Below are 24,496 nucleotides of genomic sequence, written 5' to 3' on the forward strand. Positions count from 1 at the left end.
CCTTTAAAAACATCTTAACTAACTTAAGCTACGAAATTAACAAATAAATAACAGAACTTAAAAGAAAATAAAAATTTGATAACGTCAAAAACAAAACAAAAAATTTTGAATAATAAATAAATAACATAACATAACATAAAGTGCTGTATGTACTGTACTGTAATAAACAAAACCATATCAAATATAGTATAGTATAGTCCACCAAGTATAACATAAAAGTGTTATTTAATACATAACAGTTACTAACAATTTTAAATCTAATGGATCATATTTTTTAAGTAACAAATTGTTGAATAGGCATCTTCTTCTTCTTACAGATGGCTTAAAAGGTGTGATGTTCTCAAATACCATGGTAATTGTATGACATCATCATGTCCATATATGGGCACATGACATTTTTTGGTTAAATAAAGTTTGATAGTGTAGACAGAGCTTAAGAGTGTCCGAGCAGCTGTACCAACGATGGGATTCCTCCATGTCTGAAGATCCTGTTCCAGGAAGGTCTTTGCGGTTACACCTCATCAATCCATCTTTTGCCTTCCCCGCAATCGTTTTCCTTCCGCCGCTCCCAGTAAAATGTCTTGCTCTAGTAAGTTCCCGATGTCTAGCGATATGTCCGTAGTATTGTAAATTTTAGACATGTAAAGATTCAAAGAAATATGGAAACGATACATTAAACTTTCAGGTTTACAGTGAGCCTGGACACTCATTGCAGACTGCAATCTGTGAACAAATTTGTGTGATTGTGTGCCCACATGTTAGTGTATCTTTAACATTCTAGACATTTCATTTCTGGCTTACTTCTTAACCATCCTCTGAAAGCTTCTGTATTACGTGTTACTCGTTCATAATCTACATGGTAACTCTTTTACATGCCCACAAATTAGTGTCTTTGTAACCTTTTTTGTGCAACTATAATTGTTACATTTTTCGCTACACTTTCGTTGACACTGATGTCCACACGTTAATGTTTTTTGACATGGTGCTCTACAAATAATATGTTTGCCATCATCATGATGGTGGTTGAAATTTTTTTTGCATTTATAGTTTTCGCAGAAGTTACCGCAAATGTTTGGACATTCATGACCACATGCTAGCGTCTTTTCACATGGTGCCTGGCAGAAATGTATGTAGCATTGAACATTAAGACTGTGACCACACGGAGAAAACTGTTTTGCGGTAATTTCTAAACATTTTGATGTACATTTTTCAAAGCATAGATTCTTGCATTCATGACTACACTCCAATGACCTCTGACACGGTTTTTTACAATCCACTCGGCTTCCAGTTGTACCACACTGTATCTTAGCCTTATGTTGACATTCTAGTGTCTTCCTAATCATGACTTCACACGGTGGACAATCTTCAAAACATTTTAGAGAACATGCATGTCCGCGTTCACATACTCTACGACAATCTTTTATACATTTATATCTCTTCAAATCTCTTTGATCCATAAATGGAGAGACATGTCCACAATTCAGTTTCCACAATCCCAACGTAGACCTATGCTTACGTTGTTTATATTTCGCTTCCAGGTTGGTATGGGTATGATCCCTACCTCTTTTGTTTTCAACCGACGAATAAACAACCGTTCTTTGCCGTTTAGCAGAAGGGTCGGTTGTTGGGGTCACATTTTCAGCAGATTTTCGTTTTTGTGAGTGACGTTGTTTATTTGCACTAGCACTACACCGTTGGGAACATTTTCCATCTTCAGATTTTAAAATCACTTTGAAAGGCTTAGATATTGGCAAGCAAACATAGGTACTCTTTCCTGGAGCCGAGCATTCTTTACATTCTTCAATTATTTCGTTAACTTGAAGTACATGACCGTAACGACACGTCGACCAGCGTTCGTGGGAAAAGCTTAAGCACTGGTCAACAGTTCCTTTTGCTACCTTTACTAGTGACTCTTCTGAATTCATTTTTAATTGATTACCCTTTTCAAGTAGATTGAGTTTCTCTTCCATAACTTCACCAATCAAAGGTAATTTGGTGTGGAGAAGGGTGGATAACAAATCATTGATATCATCAGAATGTTCAGAATCTGACTGAAGTTTTATTAACTGATCACATATGGTTAACCGCTGTAGTTCTGAGGATATATCAACAACAACGTGTTCAGAGGCAATGTTTTTCGAATTCCAAATTCGTTCCTGAATATTTTCTACTTGTTTAACAATATCCATACTGTACGTTGTGGCATTATCGCTCTGGTTTAAATCACGAATCATGTTCACTCTTCTTAGCATTGCAATCATAATGTCTAACACAAGCAGTCGTTCATATTTAACTCCATAGCGTGAATTCATTTCTTGTTGAATACGTCTTTGGTCGTTTGTGCCAAGAGATGGTAATTGTGAAACAATCTTCCGCCTCATATCTTGCACTCGATCTAATAATCTTTCAGTATGCATCTTCTGCTTGATTTCAGCTATTCTTCTGTTTATGGTTTTCAGAACATTTCCATATCTTGGGCTGAATCGTATGGTCTTACGACATTTAAGACATTGCTTTAATCGAATACCTTCATCCTTATCCATATATTCATCCATTTCATCCATTTCAATTGCGTGATCACAATCATACAAAAATACATAAATGAATCTAGTTTCTTCAGCTGGGAGATATTTAGCCGCATAGTACGAAGCTGGATCACATACTAAACATTTACTTTGACACTGCTCACCACACAGACCATAACATCTATGTCCACAGTTAAGATTCTTTCGACATGGTTGGTTGCACCTCTTACGATTACAAAATTCATTGCACAAATTTGTACATTTTAGGTGAATGCATTGCCATTTACATGGAGCTTTACATGGTTCGCAAATATCGGAACAGGAACGCTGACAACGTTTGTGCCAACAAGCAGATTTACAATGCTTTTTACAGGGTTGACAAGGAATAATTGAACATGATTGTTGACAATTATGACCACAGATAAGTTTCTTGTTACAACACTTTGTGCATTCCTTATGTAAGTTGTCTTTACAATCTATACATTTTCCTTGGCATACGTGTCCACAGATTAAAGTTTGTTTGCATTGTTGTTGACAACTCTCATTGCAACACTGTTCTGCACACATGTTGGTGCAGGGATGGCCACATGTTAGTGTTCTTGAACATCGCTTTGTACAATATTCATGCTCGTCTACCAGGTTAAATGCAAATGCTGCTTCCCCAATAGTCATCACCTCTGAAACATCTAAAGAGCATGGCACAGACTTCATATGTCCACACTTCAGTTTCTTTTCTACTCCCACATTACACTGTTTCGTACATGGCTGGGAACAAAGTCTTTTACATTTGTGTCCACATAGCAATAATCTTGAGCATTTCGTGTTGCACAATTTGCTCTCTGAACAAATCCGTCTGATTTTGTGTCCACATTCTAATGTTTCCTCAACATTTTCAAGACAGCCAGTTTTGTAGGGTCCCGAAGATTTCCAACAATGTATTGTTTGTTCATGTCCACATTGAAGAAATTTAGTAACTTCCACATTGCATCTTAGATCAAACTCCAAATACGTAATGTATTTGGGATCTACATAACATGGTAGCTCTTTCTGGTGTCCACATTCAAGAGTTTTAGTAACATTCTCATGACACTTTCGAAACGTTTGTTCAGGATCGTCAAAACAAAGTAGCTCTTTCTCATGTCCACATCTAAGTTTCTTTATTACTACTTCTGTGCAAGTATCTCTGGAACATGTCTCGTAACATTTTAGTTTACACTTGTGGCCACACTGCAACAATTTTGAACATGGCTGTGGACAGGTTTGTGTAAAGCAACAAACCCTTACGATATGTCCGCAATCAAATTTCTTCTCTATAAGCTCAGTGCATTTGATTGTACAAGTATCGCCACATCTTTCTTTACACGCATGACCACAGGCCAGTGTCTTTTCACAAGGTAACCCGCATGTCATTATCGTTATGTAGCATTGAACTTCTGTTTTGTGACCGCATGGAGGAAATTCTCTTGTAACAATTTCTAAACATTCTGATGTACATTTTTCAAAGCATACGTTCTTGCATTCATGACCGCACTTCAATATCATTTTACATGGTTCAGTACAATCTGGCGTTCCAAATTGATAACATGGTATTTCAATATCATGTAGACATTGTAATGTTCTGCTAACCATGACTTTACACAGAGTACAATCTTCAAAACACTTTCGATGGCAAGCATGACCATTTGCACATAATCTTGCACACTTCTCTGTACATTTATATCTCTCATGAGTTGAATATGGATGACACAGCCACTGGCAGACATGACCACATTCTAAACGAGTTTCACACTTGCGTTTGCATCCACCCATTGGACATTGTTTAAAATCTTCAGCGGAAGATACTTTAACCTTTGTATCACGATGGTTATGGCAGTACAACTCCAGATAATCTCCTATACAATTTAATGGTTTTATGTCTTGAACTATTTTCATCCAGAGGTCACTCTTTTCAGCGAGAAGTTTAAAGTTTCCAATACAGAACAAACCTTTTTTTGCTCTTGATAATGCCACACACATTCTGTTTGAAACTTTTAAAAACCCAATATTCCCAGCCTCATTGCTTCGTACAAATGACAGCAATATAATTTCGTTTTCTTCACCTTGATAATTATCTACGGAACTTACATAAATATCATGAAGACAAGCATACGATTCCTTTCTGAGTATTCGTTTGAAGTTTAGTACCTGACCAGTGTACGTCGTCAAGATGGTGATACTAGATGCATCGTAACCTTGATGACATAAATACTTAGCAAGTGCCACACAATACTCAGCCTCGTGAATATTTGACTTGCTTAATATATCTTCCATGGACTCCTCTTGGATATCATGGTTGATGAAGAACATATTATGAGACACACCTCGAATGTTATCAAAATGATTAACTGACTCGTCGTCGAGCAGATGACTGTAGAAGTGTTTCCTCATGATTTGTGATATTTCTGGTCGCATTCGGTGTTGTGACGACAGTTTTTTACAGGGAACACCATTAGTAAGCATGCGTTCAAACATGGATATGTCAAGGTTGAATTTAGTGGCAAGTTTGTATACGGTAGGATTAGGCTTCAATTGCTGGTGGTCTCCAATTAGAATTAGATGTTCGCATTGTTTTGTTAGGCTTGTCACAATATGTGCTTCCAGAATTTCCGCAGCCTCTTCAACAACAACTATTCTTGGTCGTATTTCATTTAGTAAGCCTTTATTCCTAGCAGCACCAGTTGTTGTTATTCCTATTACATTCATACGTTGCAGAATGTTAAGTTTCCTTTCATTTTTTTGCTCAACACTACTGAGTAACATCTCATCATAAGAATGCTGTTGTTCAAACAAATTTTGTCGTAATTGACATTTATACTTTCCTATCCAATATCGGTATAGACGCCATCTGTCATGTATGGATAACTTGCGAATATTTACTCTGCTTGCTTCATGTTCTGACATTTCGTCATCAACAATAGACAATTGTTTTCGTACCGTCGCTCTATGCCTTTTTAAAGGGGCGTCTTTACATTGCATTTTCGGATCATATGCAAGCTTAGAGGAAAGATCAGTAATTATCGTATTTTTCTTGGACTCGTAATCCTGTTTTGCCCTGACGTCATCATAATCTCGTTGATCCAATATCCTGTCAAATTCAGTCGTGATATTAGTATTACCCTTGTTGTTTTCGTCATCATCTTGTTTGTCGTCATCAATTAACACGTCAACTTTTGTGTAATTATCAGATACAGAAAGCAGACCTAACCACATAGGCAAAGTCGAACGGTGTCCATCCACTCCATATTCCTCTCTAGAATCTCTCAGACATTCCAGATGTCGAGCATCTATGGTATTTTCTAACGTAAATTCACTCACAATGTATTTATCACAAAGTTTCATCATTTCTTCACCTGCTATCATCTCTCTGCTAACAAAATCTGCAAGTTCTTCTATTCTTTGGAAGTCATGTCTAGTCCTTCTGTTCATGCGCCTTATTAATTCTTTCAAATTATATTGTTCAAGCTTTGTGCTTTTTGACCGTCCGCCAATTCTCACTAAATTATCACAAAATGGCAGTATACCTTCAAGAAACTGGTCTAAGGCATGATTTGTATAACATATCACCATTATAGCATCACTACCACTGACTTCGCCTAGGTTATTCATGGCCCATTGGTGTTTGTTGATAAGCAAAGTCTCAACAACCTTCAATCCAATATAGGTTTTCCCGGTTCCTGGTGGCCCTTGAATAACTGCTAGTTCGTCTGTTAAGGCTGATTTTACAGCACTAACCTGTGATTCATCAAGTACAAGTTTGTCAATTCCTGGCCAAGCATTTTCATCTAGAATATCTATCTTGTTTGTCTGAACGTCAGCCTTTACCAATGGACTAATGTCGTACTTCATTCTTGTTTTATTAAGAAGATACTTCGGTCGTCTTATGTCATGCGATGCTTGTATGATATACCTATCCATTGGTATACAGTTGACGTCATCAAACTGTTGGAGAACTTGCAAGACAGCTCTATAATTCTCAAAGAATGCTGTAGACTCTACCATAGTATAGATGCGGGCTATCTCCGTATTGGGCAGTGCATTGAATTTAATGTCAACACGACCTTTGTAACAATCTTCTCTAGTGCAAATTGTACCAAATAAAAGCGTTTGGAAATTGTCGTGAGATAAACATACAAGTGAACCAAACATCAACCTTTTTGTGTTTTTCCATTTTACGTATTTTAGATTATTAAGACTAAAGTGTACGCGATGAAGGACTCCTTCCTCTCTCTGAGAAAACACTGGATTGATAATCTTAACATCATAGTATAAGCGAACATCTGTGTTTCTCTTCCTTTGATTGCGTGGAAGTGGATTTGCTAGACTATCTAGATGTGTTTGAATTCCTTCACGCAATGGACAAATAAAGTCTTCACGTAACAATCGGAATTGTACATCAAGATAATGGTACTGGCTTGCGTAGCTTCCTTTGCTTATGTTTGGACGAAGGAATGGAGGCTCTGTAGAATGGACATCATATGTGGTTGGCAATATCGGAATGTCCCGATAGTCATTAGGCGGCGGGCCATCACATGTCCCTTCTCGTTTAGTAGATTCGCGTTGCCTATTTTTCTTCTCTGCTTCCTTAACATCTGATACGTATTTGTCTGATTCTTTTTTGAAACGCGCTACAGCAATGAGAGCATTTTGAGTCAACTTCTGTTTCTCAAACAATTCTTTACTTTGGATGTCAAGTATGGTTGTAATCAGTGCTAAATCATTTATTTCTTCATATTCAGAACTCATCATCCCTTGTAGGAAACTCCATACAAGTTTAATACACATTTCATTTTCCTTCCGATTACTTTTCTTAAATCTATCTCCTATATTTGTGGCATATGAAATTAGAACTTTCTTTGAGAAATTACTAGATTTTATGATATCTATCATTTTCTTTCGGCTGTCAGATAATTTACACTGGAATACTTTTACGTAAATTTGAAGCAGGACCTCGACAACGTCATCGCCAAGTTTCTTTGCGTTTACCAAGTCTGTGATGTCTTCAGCAGCATAAGTATACTTGGATAAAGTCGTCACAACATCATTTTTCGATTTCGCTTCTAATATACTTGTGAGATATTCCTCTATGAAAAAAGTTAAATATTTAAATCAATGTATACTAGGCTTATTATCTAATTAAACATAAGCATACCCGTACAGTAGATCCCATCGTATCTCATTTGCAATCTGATTTAAATAATGTTCAATTGGTTTTACTATTTACCATTATATGGAAGTCCTAGCCAAATGGTACTACCTCTGGCCAGTATATTAAGCAGTGCAGATTTTCTCTTCCAGTCACTGTTTTACATGTAGTTTTTCTGCATTTTTGGATTACATTGTGTGTTTTCAGAGATTCCAACATGTAAATTTCTTCTTAAAAAGGCGTATTAACTTGAACAACGCAGCATGATGTAAAAGAGATTTACTTACGCGTTGCTGCTTGACGTCTTTTGGTGACATTTTCGTTAGGACCATTTAATGATGACCATACATCGGTTCTAGAGAATATTAATTATAGAGAAAATTACTGTTTTATCACAGTGTCTTTCAGTGGGTCAAACCTCAGCATGTTATGTGTAGCCTACACATCACATGTTAGGTAAGTAAGGCAATCTAAAAACAGGACACAGGAGCTCGCCTTGCCAAGATAGGGACTCGTAACAGTCGTTTGATCTTATGTCTGGCTGCGACAAATACCAACAGTACTGCTATGCACATCCTCCGCGGCTCGCGGTTTCTGATCGTGGAACTGATTGTCGCAGCCACAGATAAATCCTCCGGAGCTGAGAATCCGGTTGTTAGATTGCCTTGGTTTTACGCGTATCACGCACATTTTAACTTATGAACAACACATATTTAGCCAATGTCTGACCTTATTCTGGGCATCTAAATTCTTTTAAAAAAAAAAACATGAAGGACCAAGAAACTATACATCAAAGTTATGATATCAAAGAGTCGAGTACAACGACAATGGATGTATATCCTCAAAAGGAGACTTATTATATAAAATATAGTTTCAGACCATATAGGCCTACCCATGGTAACTGCCTCTTCCTCTTGTGGTTCGAGTATGTTTAAAATTTCCTCTCCCTCTTCTATTTCGAGTAGGCCTATACGGTCTTCTAAAGTCTTTTCGGTGTTTGAGCCAACGTTGTTGAGAATCATCTTGCGTCTTACGTATTCTTCGGGATATGTTGTAGAGAACAGGATGTCGTCGTGGATCTTTAGGACGAGCACCACTCATTATATATCAATCTGTAATATACAAACTTAGCATAATATGTAATGGAAATAGACAAATCATAAAATAACCTAGTGATAAAAAAAATAATAAGAAAAAAAACCCCGCCCTTCAAGATCGGAATAAACTACAGTAACACAGTGATTTTGAATGGTAGGCCTACGTATTTAGGCCTATAATATTATATAATACTGAAAGCTATGTGTATAATAAAATATCAAGTTCATTATACATATATCGTATATTAATCTAATATTATTATTTGGTTTTATCATTCAATCACAATACAATCCAGGCCCGTATGCAGCATTTATATTGGGGGGGGTGCGAGCGAAGCGAGCTACTACAATGGCTGGGGGCCAGGGGGCCGAAGGCCCCGGCAAAATTTGCGCTATTTGACGTTCTAAAGACTGATTTAAGACTCTTTGTTGTGGCTTGGGCTAGTTGAACGATGGACACCAGAACTTAACGCTTTCATGATGTTTAAAGGCCAACTTAGACAGCGTCGATTTTCCAGCAGCTTTCCGCTTTCTAGCTTCCTGCTTCCTTCCCATGTTTAGGCGCCGTATTCGATAGTGTCTGTATTTACCGCCGGTTGTCTGTATTTCCAGCATGCAAAAACACTTTACCGCGTACCGCGTACATGAAGCGCTAAGCTATTGCTTGTCGTCACATGATCGACTGCGCATGTTTCACATCGAATTTGTAGTCAGTTCAGATTCCGTAATTTAATTACCGGTATTTTTTCATTTTATATTAACATATTTTTGTTTGTATACCATTGATAATGTAAATTTTGTATATATATAATGATTGTCTTTAGTTAAACAAGACAAGAAAACATACCAACCGAGGAAATAGTGGACCTTTTGGGACTTGGGGGGGTGCGTCTGCACCCAACGCACCCCCCCTGGATACGGGCCTGCAATCATAACTATACTATATGCCTAAGTATATATACATATAAAATAGCTCGTCGATTCATTACTTACGCCCACACGTCACACTCACACACATCGCCATATGGCATATATTCTTTGTAGGCATTCATTACTGTAGGTGGCCTAGTAGCTAAGTATAGGCTTATATATCTGTAAATGTACCTTGAAAGACAATACTTACCATGTAAAATACTGTAAAATTACATTGCATTTTATTCAGTATTGTCTGGGGTAGGCTAGGCCTAGTTATCGTCTAATGGCGTTTTTGTGAATTCTACTACTTTGGGAATTTCCGAGGATCACGTGACTTTGTCATATTATGAACATTACGTCTCATGTACACGTCTTTTGATTGGATGGATTCCAGGAAGGAATATCATGAAATATTGTAAAATACAGTTTATAGGTCCAATGCACTGAAAATAATGTTTAATTTAATGGAGGATCGATAATTGACTATAGAGTTCTGAGGTGCTGACGTCACGACGGTAGGTGGCGCTGCGTGGACGGTAGCGTCAGAGCCATATATATAAAGAGTTACGACATTGGATTATAGCCACGTGATATGCAGATCAATTTGTGTCAAACTTGTCTCCGTTATTGCATGTAAAGTATAGGAGCAAGAAAATACTTTAAACTTTTTCTTATATTTAAAAAAATGTAATTGCACATTTTACGGTAAAATATCGATGTGCACAGCGTACAGAAGTACTTGCGGCAAAGAATATTGCGCGCGCGTGCGCTAGTACATTATAAAGTTCGATTGATTGATTTTGGAATGAAACATCCCATAACTACATCCTATTAATAACAATTATGTAATATTTTCAATTCATAATGCATGCTTTGATGACTAAATAAAATAATAAAGTGTCGTGGATATATTTGTTAATATATTGAAAAGGGTATGAACAATATTAAAATAATAAAGGCAAATTATTACAAATGAAATGATGAACGAGTCTCTGAAAGTTTGTGTCAAAAACACACAGAGAGCCATATACTGTATAAAAAGAGGGGTGAATTTGTGTGTTTTTTGTATTGGTTCATGCTTTGATGTATCCTGACTTGCATGTAGGCCCTAGCATTTATTCTTTTGTTATTATAGACACAATATATATATGTTACCAAATTAATACCATTAATAAAATTAATTACTAAAATAAAAACGGAATACAAGCGTTATTTCATAGACAAAAAAAATCTAAAAATAATGCATGAACTATAGGAAAACGCTAAACAAAAGAGACGCGCGCGCCCTCAGCGTGCGAATTCTTTGACACAAAAATGGCTTCTAATTTTCAATGTCGTAACTCTTTATATATATGGCTCTGGGTAGCGTCAGAGCCATATAATATATATTCTGGGTAGCGTTGAACGCATTTTTTGGTTGGCCCAACCACGCAGCCGCTGCGTGGTTGCTCGCGGCGCCATCTATCGTTGTTACGTCACACCGCATACCTCTATAAAAGAGGAAGTTTCGATTGGATCATCAGCATTTAATGCAATAACTGTATGTAAACACAATAATAAATGATTTAGGCCTACTAATGATTGCTTTATAATTATTTTTTTTTATTATTATAATATTAATTCAATACTGTATTATCATCCAGCATTCATGGGATTCATACAAAAACATACTTTATATGTAGCCTACAACATAACATTTACAAGGTATAAAAATTGAAAATTCCCATTAAACCTCATTGGAAAATTCAATATATTATTGAATGGGTTCCAATCTCAGGGTGTCAAGAGATTGAATGGGTTTGAATCCTGGGGTTTTAACAGGTTGAATGGGCTCCAATCTTGGGGTTTTAACAGATTGAATGCGCTCCAATCTTGGGATTTTAACAGATTGAATGTTCGATTCAAATCCTGGGATTGAATGTGTTTCAATCCTGGGGTTTTAACAGATTTAATGGATTCGATTTCAATCCTGGGGTCTTAACAAATTGAATGAATTTCAATCCCAACTGGGTTTCAACTTCAACTGCAGAACGTATCAATTAACAGCATTAATTCGTTTTATAAAGATGCACTTTATAAAAGATGAACTAAGTCACCATAATGTTTATCAAGGATACAAACATCTTGCACTATTTTACTATAATGTTTCTGTATTTACTTTAGAAATTGTAATCCATAAATACGAGAACTCAAGGCGGCCTTAACATTTAAATTGGCGTATAATGGTAAGTGATAAATAATGTACTGTAATAATCAATTATGCATTCTGAATATATCATTTAAAAAAATAAACTTAAAGATGTATTGTCCCCCTGAAAAATATTTTTTTTTACAATTTTTGTTGTTGAATATGCCATTTTAATGTCACATAATAGTTATTGACCTCGACCAAAAATTAGATCGAAAAAAAATGTATTTACCTGAAAAAACTGGAATTTAACGCAAAAAATGGTCAAATTGGCTGCCAGCCAATGAATTTTTGGTTGAATTTAACCATTTATCATGTTATTTTATAAGTGAAAACATTATTTTTCCCCGTTCTTTTTTTGAGTGATTCACTTTATTAAAACTACAAAATAACCTATTCAAAGTCTGATTTAATTAATCTTCATTTTTCATGTTTTTGGGGGACAATACATTTAATTGATCTATAATACAATTTTACTGTACTGTACTGAACTTTTTAATTAAAACATTATAACATTAAGTCGTTGCACTTAGACTTAAAAAACATCATTTTGCACTACAGTATATACTTCCACTATACTTAAGTAATTTTCTTTGAAGTACTACTGTACATAATATAAGTGATTATTTTATTTACATTATTAAAATCCGAGCAGGTGCTGTGCCAAGGTTGAGATATCTCCATTACTGATGATCCTGTGCCAACTTTCCACAGTTGTACAACCAGTTTGCTTTAACTCCGTCCATCCATCTTGTCTTTACCTTGCGCTGCTCCCATTATGTCTTGTTCGATGTCTAGCGATATGTCCGAAATATTGTTAATTTGTTTTTTTAAAGAATTCCAAAAGCCTCCAGTTTGTCATACCATCGGGAGATCAAGACGATTTACATCTTTTAGGTTTACAGTGACAGACTGCAATCTGTGAATAAATTCGTGTAATGTGTGCCCACATGTTAGTGTATTTTCAACATGTTAGACATTTAATTTTTGGCTTCCTTCTTAACAATCAGTCTGTATTACGTGTTACTCTTTCACAATATATATAACATGGAGAATCTTTATCACTGCCACAAATTAGTGTATTTTAAACCTTTTTTGTGCAACTACAATTAATAATAATAATAATAATAATATAATAATTTTTCGCAACACTTTCGTTGACACTGCTGTTTACAAGTTAATGTTTTTTGACATGGTGCTATACAAATAATATGTTTGCCATCACCATGATGGTGGTTGAAACCGTTTTTGCAGTTATAGTTTTCGCAGAGATCACCGCAAACATTTGGACATTCATGACCACATGATAACGCCTTTTCACAAGGTGACTGGCAGGAATTTATATAGCATTGAACATTGAGACTGTGACCACACGGGAAAAACTCTCTTTTGGTAATTTCTAAACATTTTGATGTACATTTTTCAAAGCATAGGTTCTTGCATTTATGGCCACACTCCAATGACCTCTGACACGGTTTTTTACAATCCACCTGACTTCCAGGTGTACCACACTGTATCTTAGCCTTATGTTGACATTCTAGTGTCTTCCTAATCATGACTTCACACGGTGGACAATCTTCAAAACACTTTAGGGGACATGCATGTCCGCGTTTACATACTTTAAGAAAATTTTCCCTACATTTATATCTTTTCAAATCTCTTTGATCCAGCCATAGAGAGATATGTCCACAATCCAGACTAGCTCTTGACTCATTACCTCCTCTTAACGTAGACCTACGTTCCTTATTGTCTTTAGTAGTAGTAGTCACTTTACATTTGACTTTCGGATGGGTATTGGTATAATCTCTACCTCTTTTGTTTTCAACAGACGAATAAACGACCGTTCTTTGTCGTTTAGCAGGAGGGTCTGGTTGCGTCGAATTTAGGGTCCATTTTCTTTTTTGTGATTGCCGTTTTTTCTCGCTACTGAAACTCTGCCGTTGGTAACATTTTCCAAGGGCTTCCTTTTGCAGAGCCGCACATTTTTGACATTCCTCAGTTATTTCGTTAACTTGAAGTACATGACCATAACGACACGTCGACCAGCGTTCGTGGGAGAAGCTTAAGCACTGGTCAACAGTTCGTTTTGCTATCTTTACTAGTGATTCTTCTGAATTTATTTTTAGTCGATTACCTTTTTCAAGTAGATGGAGTTTCTCTTCCATAACTTCACCAATCAAAGGTAATTTGGTGTGGAGAAGGGTGGATAACAAATCATTGATATCATCAGAATGTTCCGAATCTGACTGAAGTTTTATTAACTGATCACATATGGTTAACCGCTGTAGTTCTGAGGATATATTAACAACAACTTGTTCAGAAGCAATGTTTTTCAATTTCCAAATTTGTTCCTGAATGTTTTGATTAACAATAATGCTGTACGTTGTGGCATTATCACTCTGGTTTAAATCACGAATCATGTTCACTCTTCTTAGCATTAAAATCATAATGTCTAACTCAAGCAGTCGTTCATATTTAACTCCATAGCGTGAATCCATTTCTTGTTGAATCCGTCTTTGGTCTTTTTTGTCAAGATATGGTAATTTCGAAAGAATCTTCTGCCTCATATCCTGCACTCGATCTACTGATCTTTCAATATGCATCTTTTGCTTAATTTCAGCTATTCTTGTGTTTATGGTTTTAAGGACATTCCCATATCTTGGACTGAATCGTATGGTCTTACGACATTTAAGACATTGCTTTAATCGAATACCTTCATCCTTATCCATATATTCATCCATTTCATCAATTTCAATTGCGTGATCACAATCATACAAAAACACATAAATGAGTCTAGTTTCTTCGGCTGGGAGATATTTAGCCGCATGATACGAAGCTGGATCACATACTAAACATTCACTTTGACACTGCTCACCACAGAGACCATAACATCTATGTCCACAGTTAAGAATCTCTCGACACGGTTCGTTGCACCTCTTACGATTACAAATTTCACTGCACAAATTCGAACATTTTAAGTGAATGCATTGCCATTTACATGGAGCTTCACATGGTTCGCAAATATCGGAACAGGAACGCTGACAACGTTTGTGCCAACAAGCAGATTTACAATTCTTTTTGCAGGGTTGACAAGGAATAATTGAACATGATTGTTGACAATTATGACCACAGATAAGTTTCTTGTTACAACATTTTGTGCATTGCTTATGTAAGTTGTCTTTACAATCTATACATTTTCCTTGGCATACGTGTCCACAAATTAAAGTGTGTTTGCATTGTTGTTGACAACTATCATTGCAACACTTTTCTGCACACATGTTGGTGCAGGAATGGCCACATGTTAGTGTTCTTGAACATCGCTTTGTACAATATTTATGTTCTTCTACCCGACCAAAATTGAACATCGTTTTAAATGCAAATGCTGCTTCTCCACTAGTTAATATCTCTGACACATCTAAAGAGCATGGAACAGACTTCATATGTCCACACTTCAGTTTCTTTTCTACTCCCACATTACACTGTTTCGTACATGGCTGGGAACAAAGTCTTTTACATTTGTGTCCACATAGCAATAATCTTGAGCATTTCGTGTTGCACAATTTGCTCTCTGAACAAATCCGTCTGATGTTGTGTCCACATTCTAATGTTTCCTCAACATTTTCAAGACAGCCAGTTTTATAAAGCCCCGAAGATTTCCAACAATTTATTGTTTGTTCATGTCCACATTCAAGCAATTTAGTAACTTCCACATTGCATCTTAGATCAAACTCCAAATACGTAATGTATTTGGGATCTACATAACATGGTAGCTCTTTCTGGTGTCCACATTCAAGAGTTTTAGTAACATTCTCATGACACTTTCGAAACATTTCTTCAGGATCTTCATAACAAAGTAGCTCTTTCTCATGTCCACATCTAAGTTTCTTTATTACTACATCTGTGCAATTATCTCTGGAACACGTCTCGTAACATTTTAGTTTACATTTGTGGCCACACTGCAACAATTTTGAACATTTCTCTTTACAAATAATATGTTTTCCATCATCATGATGATGGTTGGATTGTTTTTTGAATTTTTCTTCTAAATTAGTTTGTTTCGACCAGGAAGCGGATAAAGCATTATCATCTTTGAAAAAGTGGTTTGCTTTACCAAATAGCGTTGGAAGTTTACTTTCCACCATTTCACCATCAAATTCCTTCTGTATATCGTCAGTGCAATTGAATGTACAGACATCGCCACATCTTTCTTTACATTCATGTCCACAGGCCAGCATTTTTTCACAAGGTAATCGGCAGGAATTTATGTAGCATTGAACTTTAGTTTTGTGACCACATGGAGAAAATTCTCTTGTGACAATTTCAAAACATGTTGATGTACATTTTTCAAAGCACGGGTTCTTACATTTATGGCCACACTTTAAAAACATTTGACATGGTTTATTACAATCCATCGGAAATGTTACCGCAAATTCATACCGGCAACACTTTATCTTAATCTCATGTTGACATTCCAATGTGTGACTGACCATGACTTCACAAGGAAGACAACGTTGAAAACACCTTTGATGACAAGAATGACCATATTCACATACTCTTGCACACTTCTCTGTACATTTATATCTCTCGTGAGTTGGATCTGGATGACAAAGCCACTGACAGACATGACCACATTCTAACCGAGTTTCACACTTGCGTTTGCATCCACCCATTGGACATTGTTCAAAATCTTCAGCAGAAGATACTTTAACCTTTGTATCACGATGGTTATGGCAGTACAACTCCAGAGAATCTCCTATACAATTTAATGGTTTTATGTCTTGAACTATTTTCATCCAGAGGTCACTCTTTTCAGCTATAAGTTTAAAGTTTCCAATACAGAACAAACCTTTTTTTGCTCTTGATAATGCTACGCACATTCTGTTTGAAACTTTTAAAAATCCAATATTCCCAGCCTCATTGCTTCGCACTAATGACAGCAATATAATTTCGTTTTCTTCACCTTGATAATTATCAACGGAACATACATAAATATCACGAAGACAAGCATACGATTCATTTCTGAGTATTCGTTTGAAGTTTAGTACCTGGCCAGTGTACGTCGTCAAGATGGTGATACTAGATGCATCGTAACCTTGATGGCATAAATACTTAGCAAGTGCGACACAATATTTAGCTTCGTGACTATTTGACTTACTTACTATATCTTCCATGGACTCCTCTTGGATATCATGGTTGATGAAAAACATATTATGAGATACACCTCGAATGTTATCAAAATGTTTAACTGACTCGTCGTCGAGCAGATGACTGTAGAAGTGTTTTCTCATGATTTGTGATATTTCTGGTCGCATTCGGTGTTGTGACGACAATTTATTACAGGGAACACCGTTAGTAAGCATTCGTTCAAACAGGGATATATCAAGGTTGAATTTGGTGGCAAGTTTGTATACTGTAGGATTCGGCTTCAATTGCTGGTGGTCTCCAATTAGAATAAGCTGTTCGCATTTCTCTGTTAAGCTTGTCACAATATGTGCCTCCAAAATTTCTGCAGCCTCTTCAACAACAACTATTCTCGGTCCTATTAAATTTAGTAACGCTTTATTCCTAGCAGCACCAGTTGTTGTTACTCCTATTACATTCGCCTGTTGCAGAATGTTAAGTTTAATTCCATTTTTTTGGATAACACTACTGCGTAACATCTCATCATAAGAATGCTGTTGTTCAAACAAATTTTGTCGTAATTGGCATTTATATTTCCCTATCCAATATCGGTATAGGCGCCATCTATCATGTACGGATAACTTGCGAATATTTACTGTACTTGCTTCCTGTTCTGACATTTCGTCATTAACAATAGACAGTTGTTTTCGTACCGTCGCTCTATGCCTTTTTAAAGGGGCGTCTTTACATTGCATTTTCGGATCATATGCGAGCTTAGAAGAAAGTTCAGTAATTATCGTATTTTTCTTGAACTCGTAATCAAGTTGTGTCCTGACGTCATAATCTCGTTGATCCAACATTCTGTCAAATTCAGTCGTGATGTTAGTATTACCCTTGTTTTCTTCGTCATCTTGATTGTCGTCATCAATTATTACGTCATCGTTTGTGTAATTATCAGATACAGAAAGCAGACCTAACCACATAGGCAAAGTCGAACGGTGTCCGTCCACTCCATATTCCTCCCTCGAATCTCTCAGACATTCCAGATGTCGAGCATCTATAATATTTTCTAACGTAAATTCACTCACAATGTATTTGTCACAAAGTTTCATCATTTCTTCACCTGCTATCATCTTTCTGCTAACAAAATCTGCAAGTTCGTATATTCTTGAGAGGTCACGCCTAGTCATTACGTCCCAGTTCATGGTCCTTCTTAATCTTAATCTTACTAATTCCTTCAAATTAAATTGCTCAAGTTTTTTGCTTTTCGATCTTCCACCAATTCTGACTAAATTACGACAAAATAACAATATACCTTCAAGAAACTGGTCTAAGGCATGATTTGTATAACATATCACCATTATAGGATTAGCCAGCATACTCCCGGCCCATTGGGTGTTGTTGATGAGCAAAGTCTCAACAACCTTCAATCCAATATAGGTTTTCCCGGTTCCTGGTGGCCCTTGAATAACTGCTAGTTCGTCTGTTAAGGCTGATTTTACAGCACTAACCTGTGATTCATCAAGTACAAGTTTGTCAATTCTTGGCCAAGCATTTTCATCTAGAATATCTATCTTGTTTGTCTGAACGTCAGCCTTTAGCAATGGACTAATGTCGTACTTCATTGTTGTTTTATTAAGAAGATACTTCGGTCGTTTTATGTCATGCGATGCTTGTATGATATACCTATCCATTGGTATACAGCTGTTGAAGTAATGAAACTGTTGAAGAACTTGCAAGACAGCTCTATAATTCTCAAAAAATGCTGTAGACTCTACCATAGTATAGATTCGTGCTATCTCCATATTGGGCAGTTCATGGAATTTAATGTCAACACGACCTTTGTAACAATCTTCTCTAGTGCAAACGGTACCAAATAAAAGCGTTTGGAAATTGTCGTGAGATAAACAGACAAGTGAACCAAACATCAACCGTTTTGTGTTTTTCCAATTTACGTTCCTTAGATTATTATGACTAAAGTGTACACGATGAAGAACTCCTTCTTCTCTGTGAGAAAACACTGGATTGATAATCTTAACACCGTAGTATAAGCGAACATCTGTATTTCTCTTTCTTTGATTGCGTGGAAGTGGATTTGCTAGATTATCGAGATGTGTTTGAATTCCTTCACGCAATGGACAAATAAAGTCTTCACGTAACAATCGGAACTGTACATCAAGATAATGGTACTGGCTTGCGTAGCTTCCTTTGCTTATGTTTGGACGAAGGAATGGAGGCTCTGTAGAATGGACATCATATGTGGTTGGCAATATCGGAATGTCCCGATAGTCATTAGGCGGCGGGCAATCAGATATCCCTTCTCGTTTAGCAGATTCGCGTTGCCTATATTTCTTCTCTGCTTCCTTAACATCCGATATGTATTTGTCTGCTTCTTTTTTGAAACGCGCTACATTAATGAGAGCATTTTGAGTCAACTTCTGTTTCTCAAACAAGTCTTTACTTTGGATGTCAAGTATGGTTGTAATCAGTGCTAAATCATTTATGTCTTCATATCCAGAATTCATCATCCCATGTAGAAAACTCCATACAAGATTAATACACCTTTCAATTTCATTTTGATTTTCATTTCGATCACTTTTTCTTAAATCTCCTATATTTGTGGCATATGAAATTAGAACTTTCTTTGAGAAATTACTAGATTTTATGATATCTATCATTTTCTTTCGGCTGTCAGATAATCCACACTGGAATATTTTAACGTAAATTTGAACCAAGACCTCAACAACATCATCACCCAGTTTCTTTGCGTTTACCAGGTTTGTGATTTCTTCAGCAGCACGGGGAGACTCGGATAAAGTCATCACAATATCATCTTTTGATTTTGCTTCTAATATACTTGTGAGATATTCCTCTATAAAAAAAATTACAATATTTTAATCAATATATTATACTATCATATAATTTCACATAAATATAATACCCGTAGTCATCCATTGTATTTTATTTGCAATCAGATTTGAACAATATTGAGTTGGATTTAACCATGTGAAGTCCTAGACTAATGATGATATTTTTTCTTTATGGATCAAATAAATTGTCTTGTATATCAAGCAGATCAGATTTTCTCATCCAGTCACTGTGTTACCAGGGAAGGTAATTTCACTCTTCCCTGGTTTTACATGTACCTTTTCAGCATTGTTGGACTTGTGCAGTTTAAATGATTACTTACTAGTGTGTTTTCATAGATTTCAAAATGTAAATTTCTGCTTAAAAAGACGTATTACTGTGATCTGTTAAAAATACGCATGTGTACAAAAAACTGTAAAGTTATTCTATTGGATTTGAACAACGCAGCTTGCTTTAAAAGAGGTTTACTTACGTGTTGTTGTCCGACGTCTTTTGCTGGTGACTTTCTTATTAAGACCATCTGACCATACATCAGTTCTATAATAAAATAAGGCGTAACACGCACTTGTTAACTTAAACAATATTTTGTTTGGAATTTTGTAGTGACGTCACACATCCATATTTAAATGCCGTGAAAAAATAAGGAAAGTGTGATATCCCTTCCCAACAATCGACACTCAGCGACGTGTCAGAAAAAAAATCATTATTTCATCAAATTCTTAAAATAATAAAAGACGTAGGCATAATATTTGTTATTAAATTAAATTAGATAATTTCATGTCGGCAACGCAAATATCAATGCATGGTACTTATTTAAATACAGAAATGGTTTCACTAGCCCGAACGAAGAGTATGCCTATCGGCAACGAAGTATTATTAATAATACAAATATTTACTAATAGGCTTAGGCTTAGCTAGTAGTATTATTATACTATTTAGTTCGTAGTAGTATACTAGCCTATAGGCTACATCCCGGGACGCGGGGAATATTTGATTAGATTTGACATCCCCGAGGGAATGATATTTTGCTCGAGGGAATAAATATTTACCGAATCGCAAATATTTCACCGATATAAAAAATATCTGTTATTTTATTTCCAGTAGCTGGCCTGGCCATTGTGTGTAGGCTATATAAACCTGCCTAGCTAGGCCCTAGGCGTTGCGTTCCCGCGTTCACCATACCTTGTATGATTCCTTGAAAAATATTCACTTAGGCTAAGCCTTGTACATTAACAGAAGAATATATCTTAAGAAGAATAATTCTACACTTTATATTAATAATATTACTAGGTAGCCTAGCCTAGGCCGAAGAAAATAATAATACAGTAATAAAAATTCTTCTTTTTCGAGAAGAATAATTAATTCACCACCACATCATGGAAATCCGCGCGTACCGTACCAGCGGACGATCGTGAGCATTGACCAATCACAAACGGTCTTTCGTCACATCTTATAGAGGGCGAAACAAAACAAGGGGGAGATATGTATGCATAGTTTAAGAGAGCCATGGCTACGATAGTTAATAGTTTAGTTGAAATACGTAGCGCGGCGTGTAAAACGTTGTCTCGTGATGGGTTAGATCTTGAGTAGAAGACTTTTAGGCCTATTTATTTGACGACAGACGCGAGTTCTCACTCGAAAAGTACACAGTCAATAAAACTCCTCGAGAATTTGCTTGATTTTATAATTATGTTTAATGATCAGGGACACAAAAATCACCCGAAGTAAATCCAGCCAATAATAAGACGGATTACGATCCTCGGAGCAAGTCATGTTATGCAGTTAGTTTCAACCAATCACGTTCACGTATCTACATATATGTAAATTATAAAATATAGTCAGACCATACCCATGCATATGTTTCTGATTTCCTCTGTCTCTTCCATATTCATCGCGGTGGTTGGGTCTTTCTATTTGTTGACCGACATTCCAATACGGTTGTCGAGTGTCATCATTAGATGTGTCATATCTTCCAAAGCAATGACTTTGTCGCCTAGGTGGGCCTATTCGTCGAGATCTGGCACTGTTGTAGTGAACAGGATGTCTCCCTGGATCTTTAGGACGGGCACCACTCATTATACACTATAATATTAATCTGTAATTAAATAACTTAAAGTATGTCACCCAAAAACATGAACAATTAAGATGAAATAAATCAGGCTTTGAATAGGTTATTTTGTAGTTTTAATAAAGTTAATCACTTCCGTAAAAACAAAACTATTTCACTTGTAATAAGACAAAAAAATGGTTAAATTCAACCAAAAATCCATTGGCTGTTTTTTGCTTTAAAAGTTTTTTTCACGTAAATAACATATTTTTTCGATCAATTTCGATCAAAGTGCATAACTATTATGTGATATGTGATATTAAAATAGCAATTCAACAACAAAAAATTAAGAATTACTTTTTACACCTTTAAAGCAAAAAAAGGTTTTTGGTTTAGAAAATTGAAAATTCATTCATTCATTTCCTTTATTTCGGATAGTAGGCCTACATTCATATACAAAACATACAAAACAAAAAGAAAACAAAATTTCACCACAAAAAACTATCCTATATAATATGTTTCGAGTCGCGCCTTTAGTCAGTTGTAAGAGGACGGAAGCATTAGGAAACAGTATCACGCGAACTGTGCATGCGCAAACCCCAAAGCACGTATGGGAGAAAAGATTCTATGAGGTGTACATTATGCAAACAGTATTAAGACCTATTCAATGTTCAATAAACAATGTTTTCGTTTTGGCTGTCAATTTTTCTTTGTCAAAACAATCCTTCCTCTCAAATATTTTTGGCGAATGTGTATATAGATGAAGAATTGTTTGATTAGTGAGTACGTTTGGCGGTGGCTGGTAAATTAGAATTTTTATTGGAATGTTGGGGTACTGTATGTGGGTCAAACAGCCTTAGGGAGAAACGCCTTTACCCCGGAATATGTACTACTAATACTATAGATTAGTTTTGTTTAGGACTATATTTTACGTTACACAAAATATAACCCTATTCACGGAATATTCAATGTAGTTCATCATTATATTTTTTTTTGTTATTATTCATATTTCATACAGAGAAACACATAAGGAAAAAAAACAACAAGACGTGTCATCATTATATTTCGTAGACCTATACTTATCCTATCATACTATACAGTACGTGATATGCTATAATAGTTAGTAGGCCTAAAAGTAGACAATTCAATGTCAAAGTGGCCTTTAATTATTGAAAGATAATATGCCTTAAAAAAGATACTATACTTACCTTATGAAATACAGTAAAATGACTTTATACATTCTGAAATAGTCATAATATAGCTGTATGGCGTTCTTGTGAATTCTACTACTAGGCCTATAGGTGGGGAATTTCCAACAATCATGTGATTTGGTAATAAGAAAATTACATTTCTGTAGACGTCTTTTGATTGGATGTCATATAATCATGAATATTAAAGTAATGTGTTTTTTTTTTTACTTTTCAACGGAAACAACAAGAATATCAGAGACAGGAAATGATGAAAACGAGATCAACACTAAACACGTGTCAGTACACAGGCCGGTAAAAATGTTACATTATGACTTTTTTACTTTACTTAGTAGATTTGTAAGTAGATTATGTTAAATAATCGATCACCATCGAGAATGCGTCAGAAATGCGTGTATTGCATCAACTCAATGTATTACGGTAAATACAATGTTGACGCAATTATTAAAACATTGATTAAATCTCAACAATTATGGGAAAACAAGTATGTAACACTGGATGGCAAATCAATGTACTTCTGCTCCTGGTTAAATTCTGGTATCAAAACAATCAATGATATAATTGTTGATAATGAACTAATAACATATCAAAGGTTGATTCCAATGTTATGTAATAAAGAAAACGGGTTGATTGAATACTTTGCTGTTATCAATGCCATACCGCATCAATGGAAAAAACACCGAATGTTGAAAATGAAATAGATAAAACATTTGACATGCTTACATTTTATAAACAAAATAAATCATCTACGTTTTATAGATATCTTATTAATATTAAAGTCTCTATCCCAAGATCACAAGTGAAATGGGAACAGGAATTTGATGTCGATTTTAATTGGCAAGCAATATGGTGTAATAAAGTTTTAAACACCAAACATATTGTAAAAGTTGCTCAATTCAACTTTAATTGTTACACAGAATTATAGCATGTGATAGTGATATATTTCAAAAATGTAAAATAAAACGAAAAACATATGCTTTATACATGTAATACAATTCAGCCAGCCCGGAGAAAGTTTAATTCAATGATTGTTAAGTGTTTTCCTGTTAACGAAACACAACACAACTTTTCAAGTTGGACTAATATAGTCACTGGAAATACAAATAGCAAACTCATCAATGAATTAATTTCTATTTTTTGTTTTTCAATATATAAATCATGTATAACATATAAAATAACGTTGAAAAACGAAAATGTACAAAGAACGATATGGAACCTATACAGAATAGAACTTTTTAATTTAATTAAGAATGAATACGCATGTAACATTATCAATGCTAGAAAAAAATGGGCTAACGTCAAAGTAAAACTATGGCAAGCCTCAGCTGTCTGAAGTATTCAAAAT

General features: G+C 35.6%; 2 protein-coding genes across 2 annotated transcripts; both read right to left on the reverse strand.

The window, feature by feature from the left end:
• Positions 1 to 706: 706 nt before the first annotated feature.
• On the reverse strand, positions 707 to 8,397 carry LOC144850431 (NFX1-type zinc finger-containing protein 1-like). The gene is made up of 3 exons (XM_078707708.1): positions 8,262 to 8,397; positions 1,064 to 7,645; positions 707 to 723 (listed from the first exon to the last, which is right to left on the reverse strand). The coding sequence occupies exons 1-3, from the start codon at positions 8,395 to 8,397 to the stop codon at positions 707 to 709; spliced, it is 6,735 nt and encodes a 2,244-aa protein (XP_078563834.1).
• A 4,242-nt stretch (positions 8,398 to 12,639) lies between these two features.
• On the reverse strand, positions 12,640 to 21,972 carry LOC144850432 (NFX1-type zinc finger-containing protein 1-like). The gene is made up of 4 exons (XM_078707709.1): positions 21,746 to 21,972; positions 20,369 to 20,433; positions 13,082 to 19,900; positions 12,640 to 12,701 (listed from the first exon to the last, which is right to left on the reverse strand). Exons 1-4 carry the CDS (start codon positions 21,970 to 21,972, stop codon positions 12,640 to 12,642), a joined length of 7,173 nt encoding a protein of 2,390 aa, XP_078563835.1.
• Positions 21,973 to 24,496: the final 2,524 nt, after the last annotated feature.

This window comes from Antedon bifida, chromosome 8 (assembly GCF_963402885.1).
Source record: "Antedon bifida chromosome 8, ecAntBifi1.1, whole genome shotgun sequence".
In the NCBI taxonomy this organism is placed as follows: domain Eukaryota; kingdom Metazoa; phylum Echinodermata; class Crinoidea; order Comatulida; family Antedonidae; genus Antedon; species Antedon bifida.

Coding starts and splice junctions, on each gene's coding strand:
- LOC144850432 (XM_078707709.1), bottom strand. CDS start 21,972: ATGAGTGGTGCCCGTCCTAAAGATCCAGGGAGACATCCTGTTCACTAC. Junction 19,901..20,368: donor AAGACGTCGGACAACAACAC/GTAAGTAAACCT, acceptor TTTTTTTTATAG/AGGAATATCTCACAAGTATA. Junction 12,702..13,081: donor ATGTCAAAAAACATTAACTT/GTAAACAGCAGT, acceptor ACATATCGCTAG/ACATCGAACAAGACATAATG.
- LOC144850431 (XM_078707708.1), bottom strand. CDS start 8,397: ATGTGCGTGATACGCGTAAAACCAAGGCAATCTAACAACCGGATTCTC. Junction 7,646..8,261: donor TGTGCATAGCAGTACTGTTG/GTATTTGTCGCA, acceptor CTTTTTTCATAG/AGGAATATCTCACAAGTATA.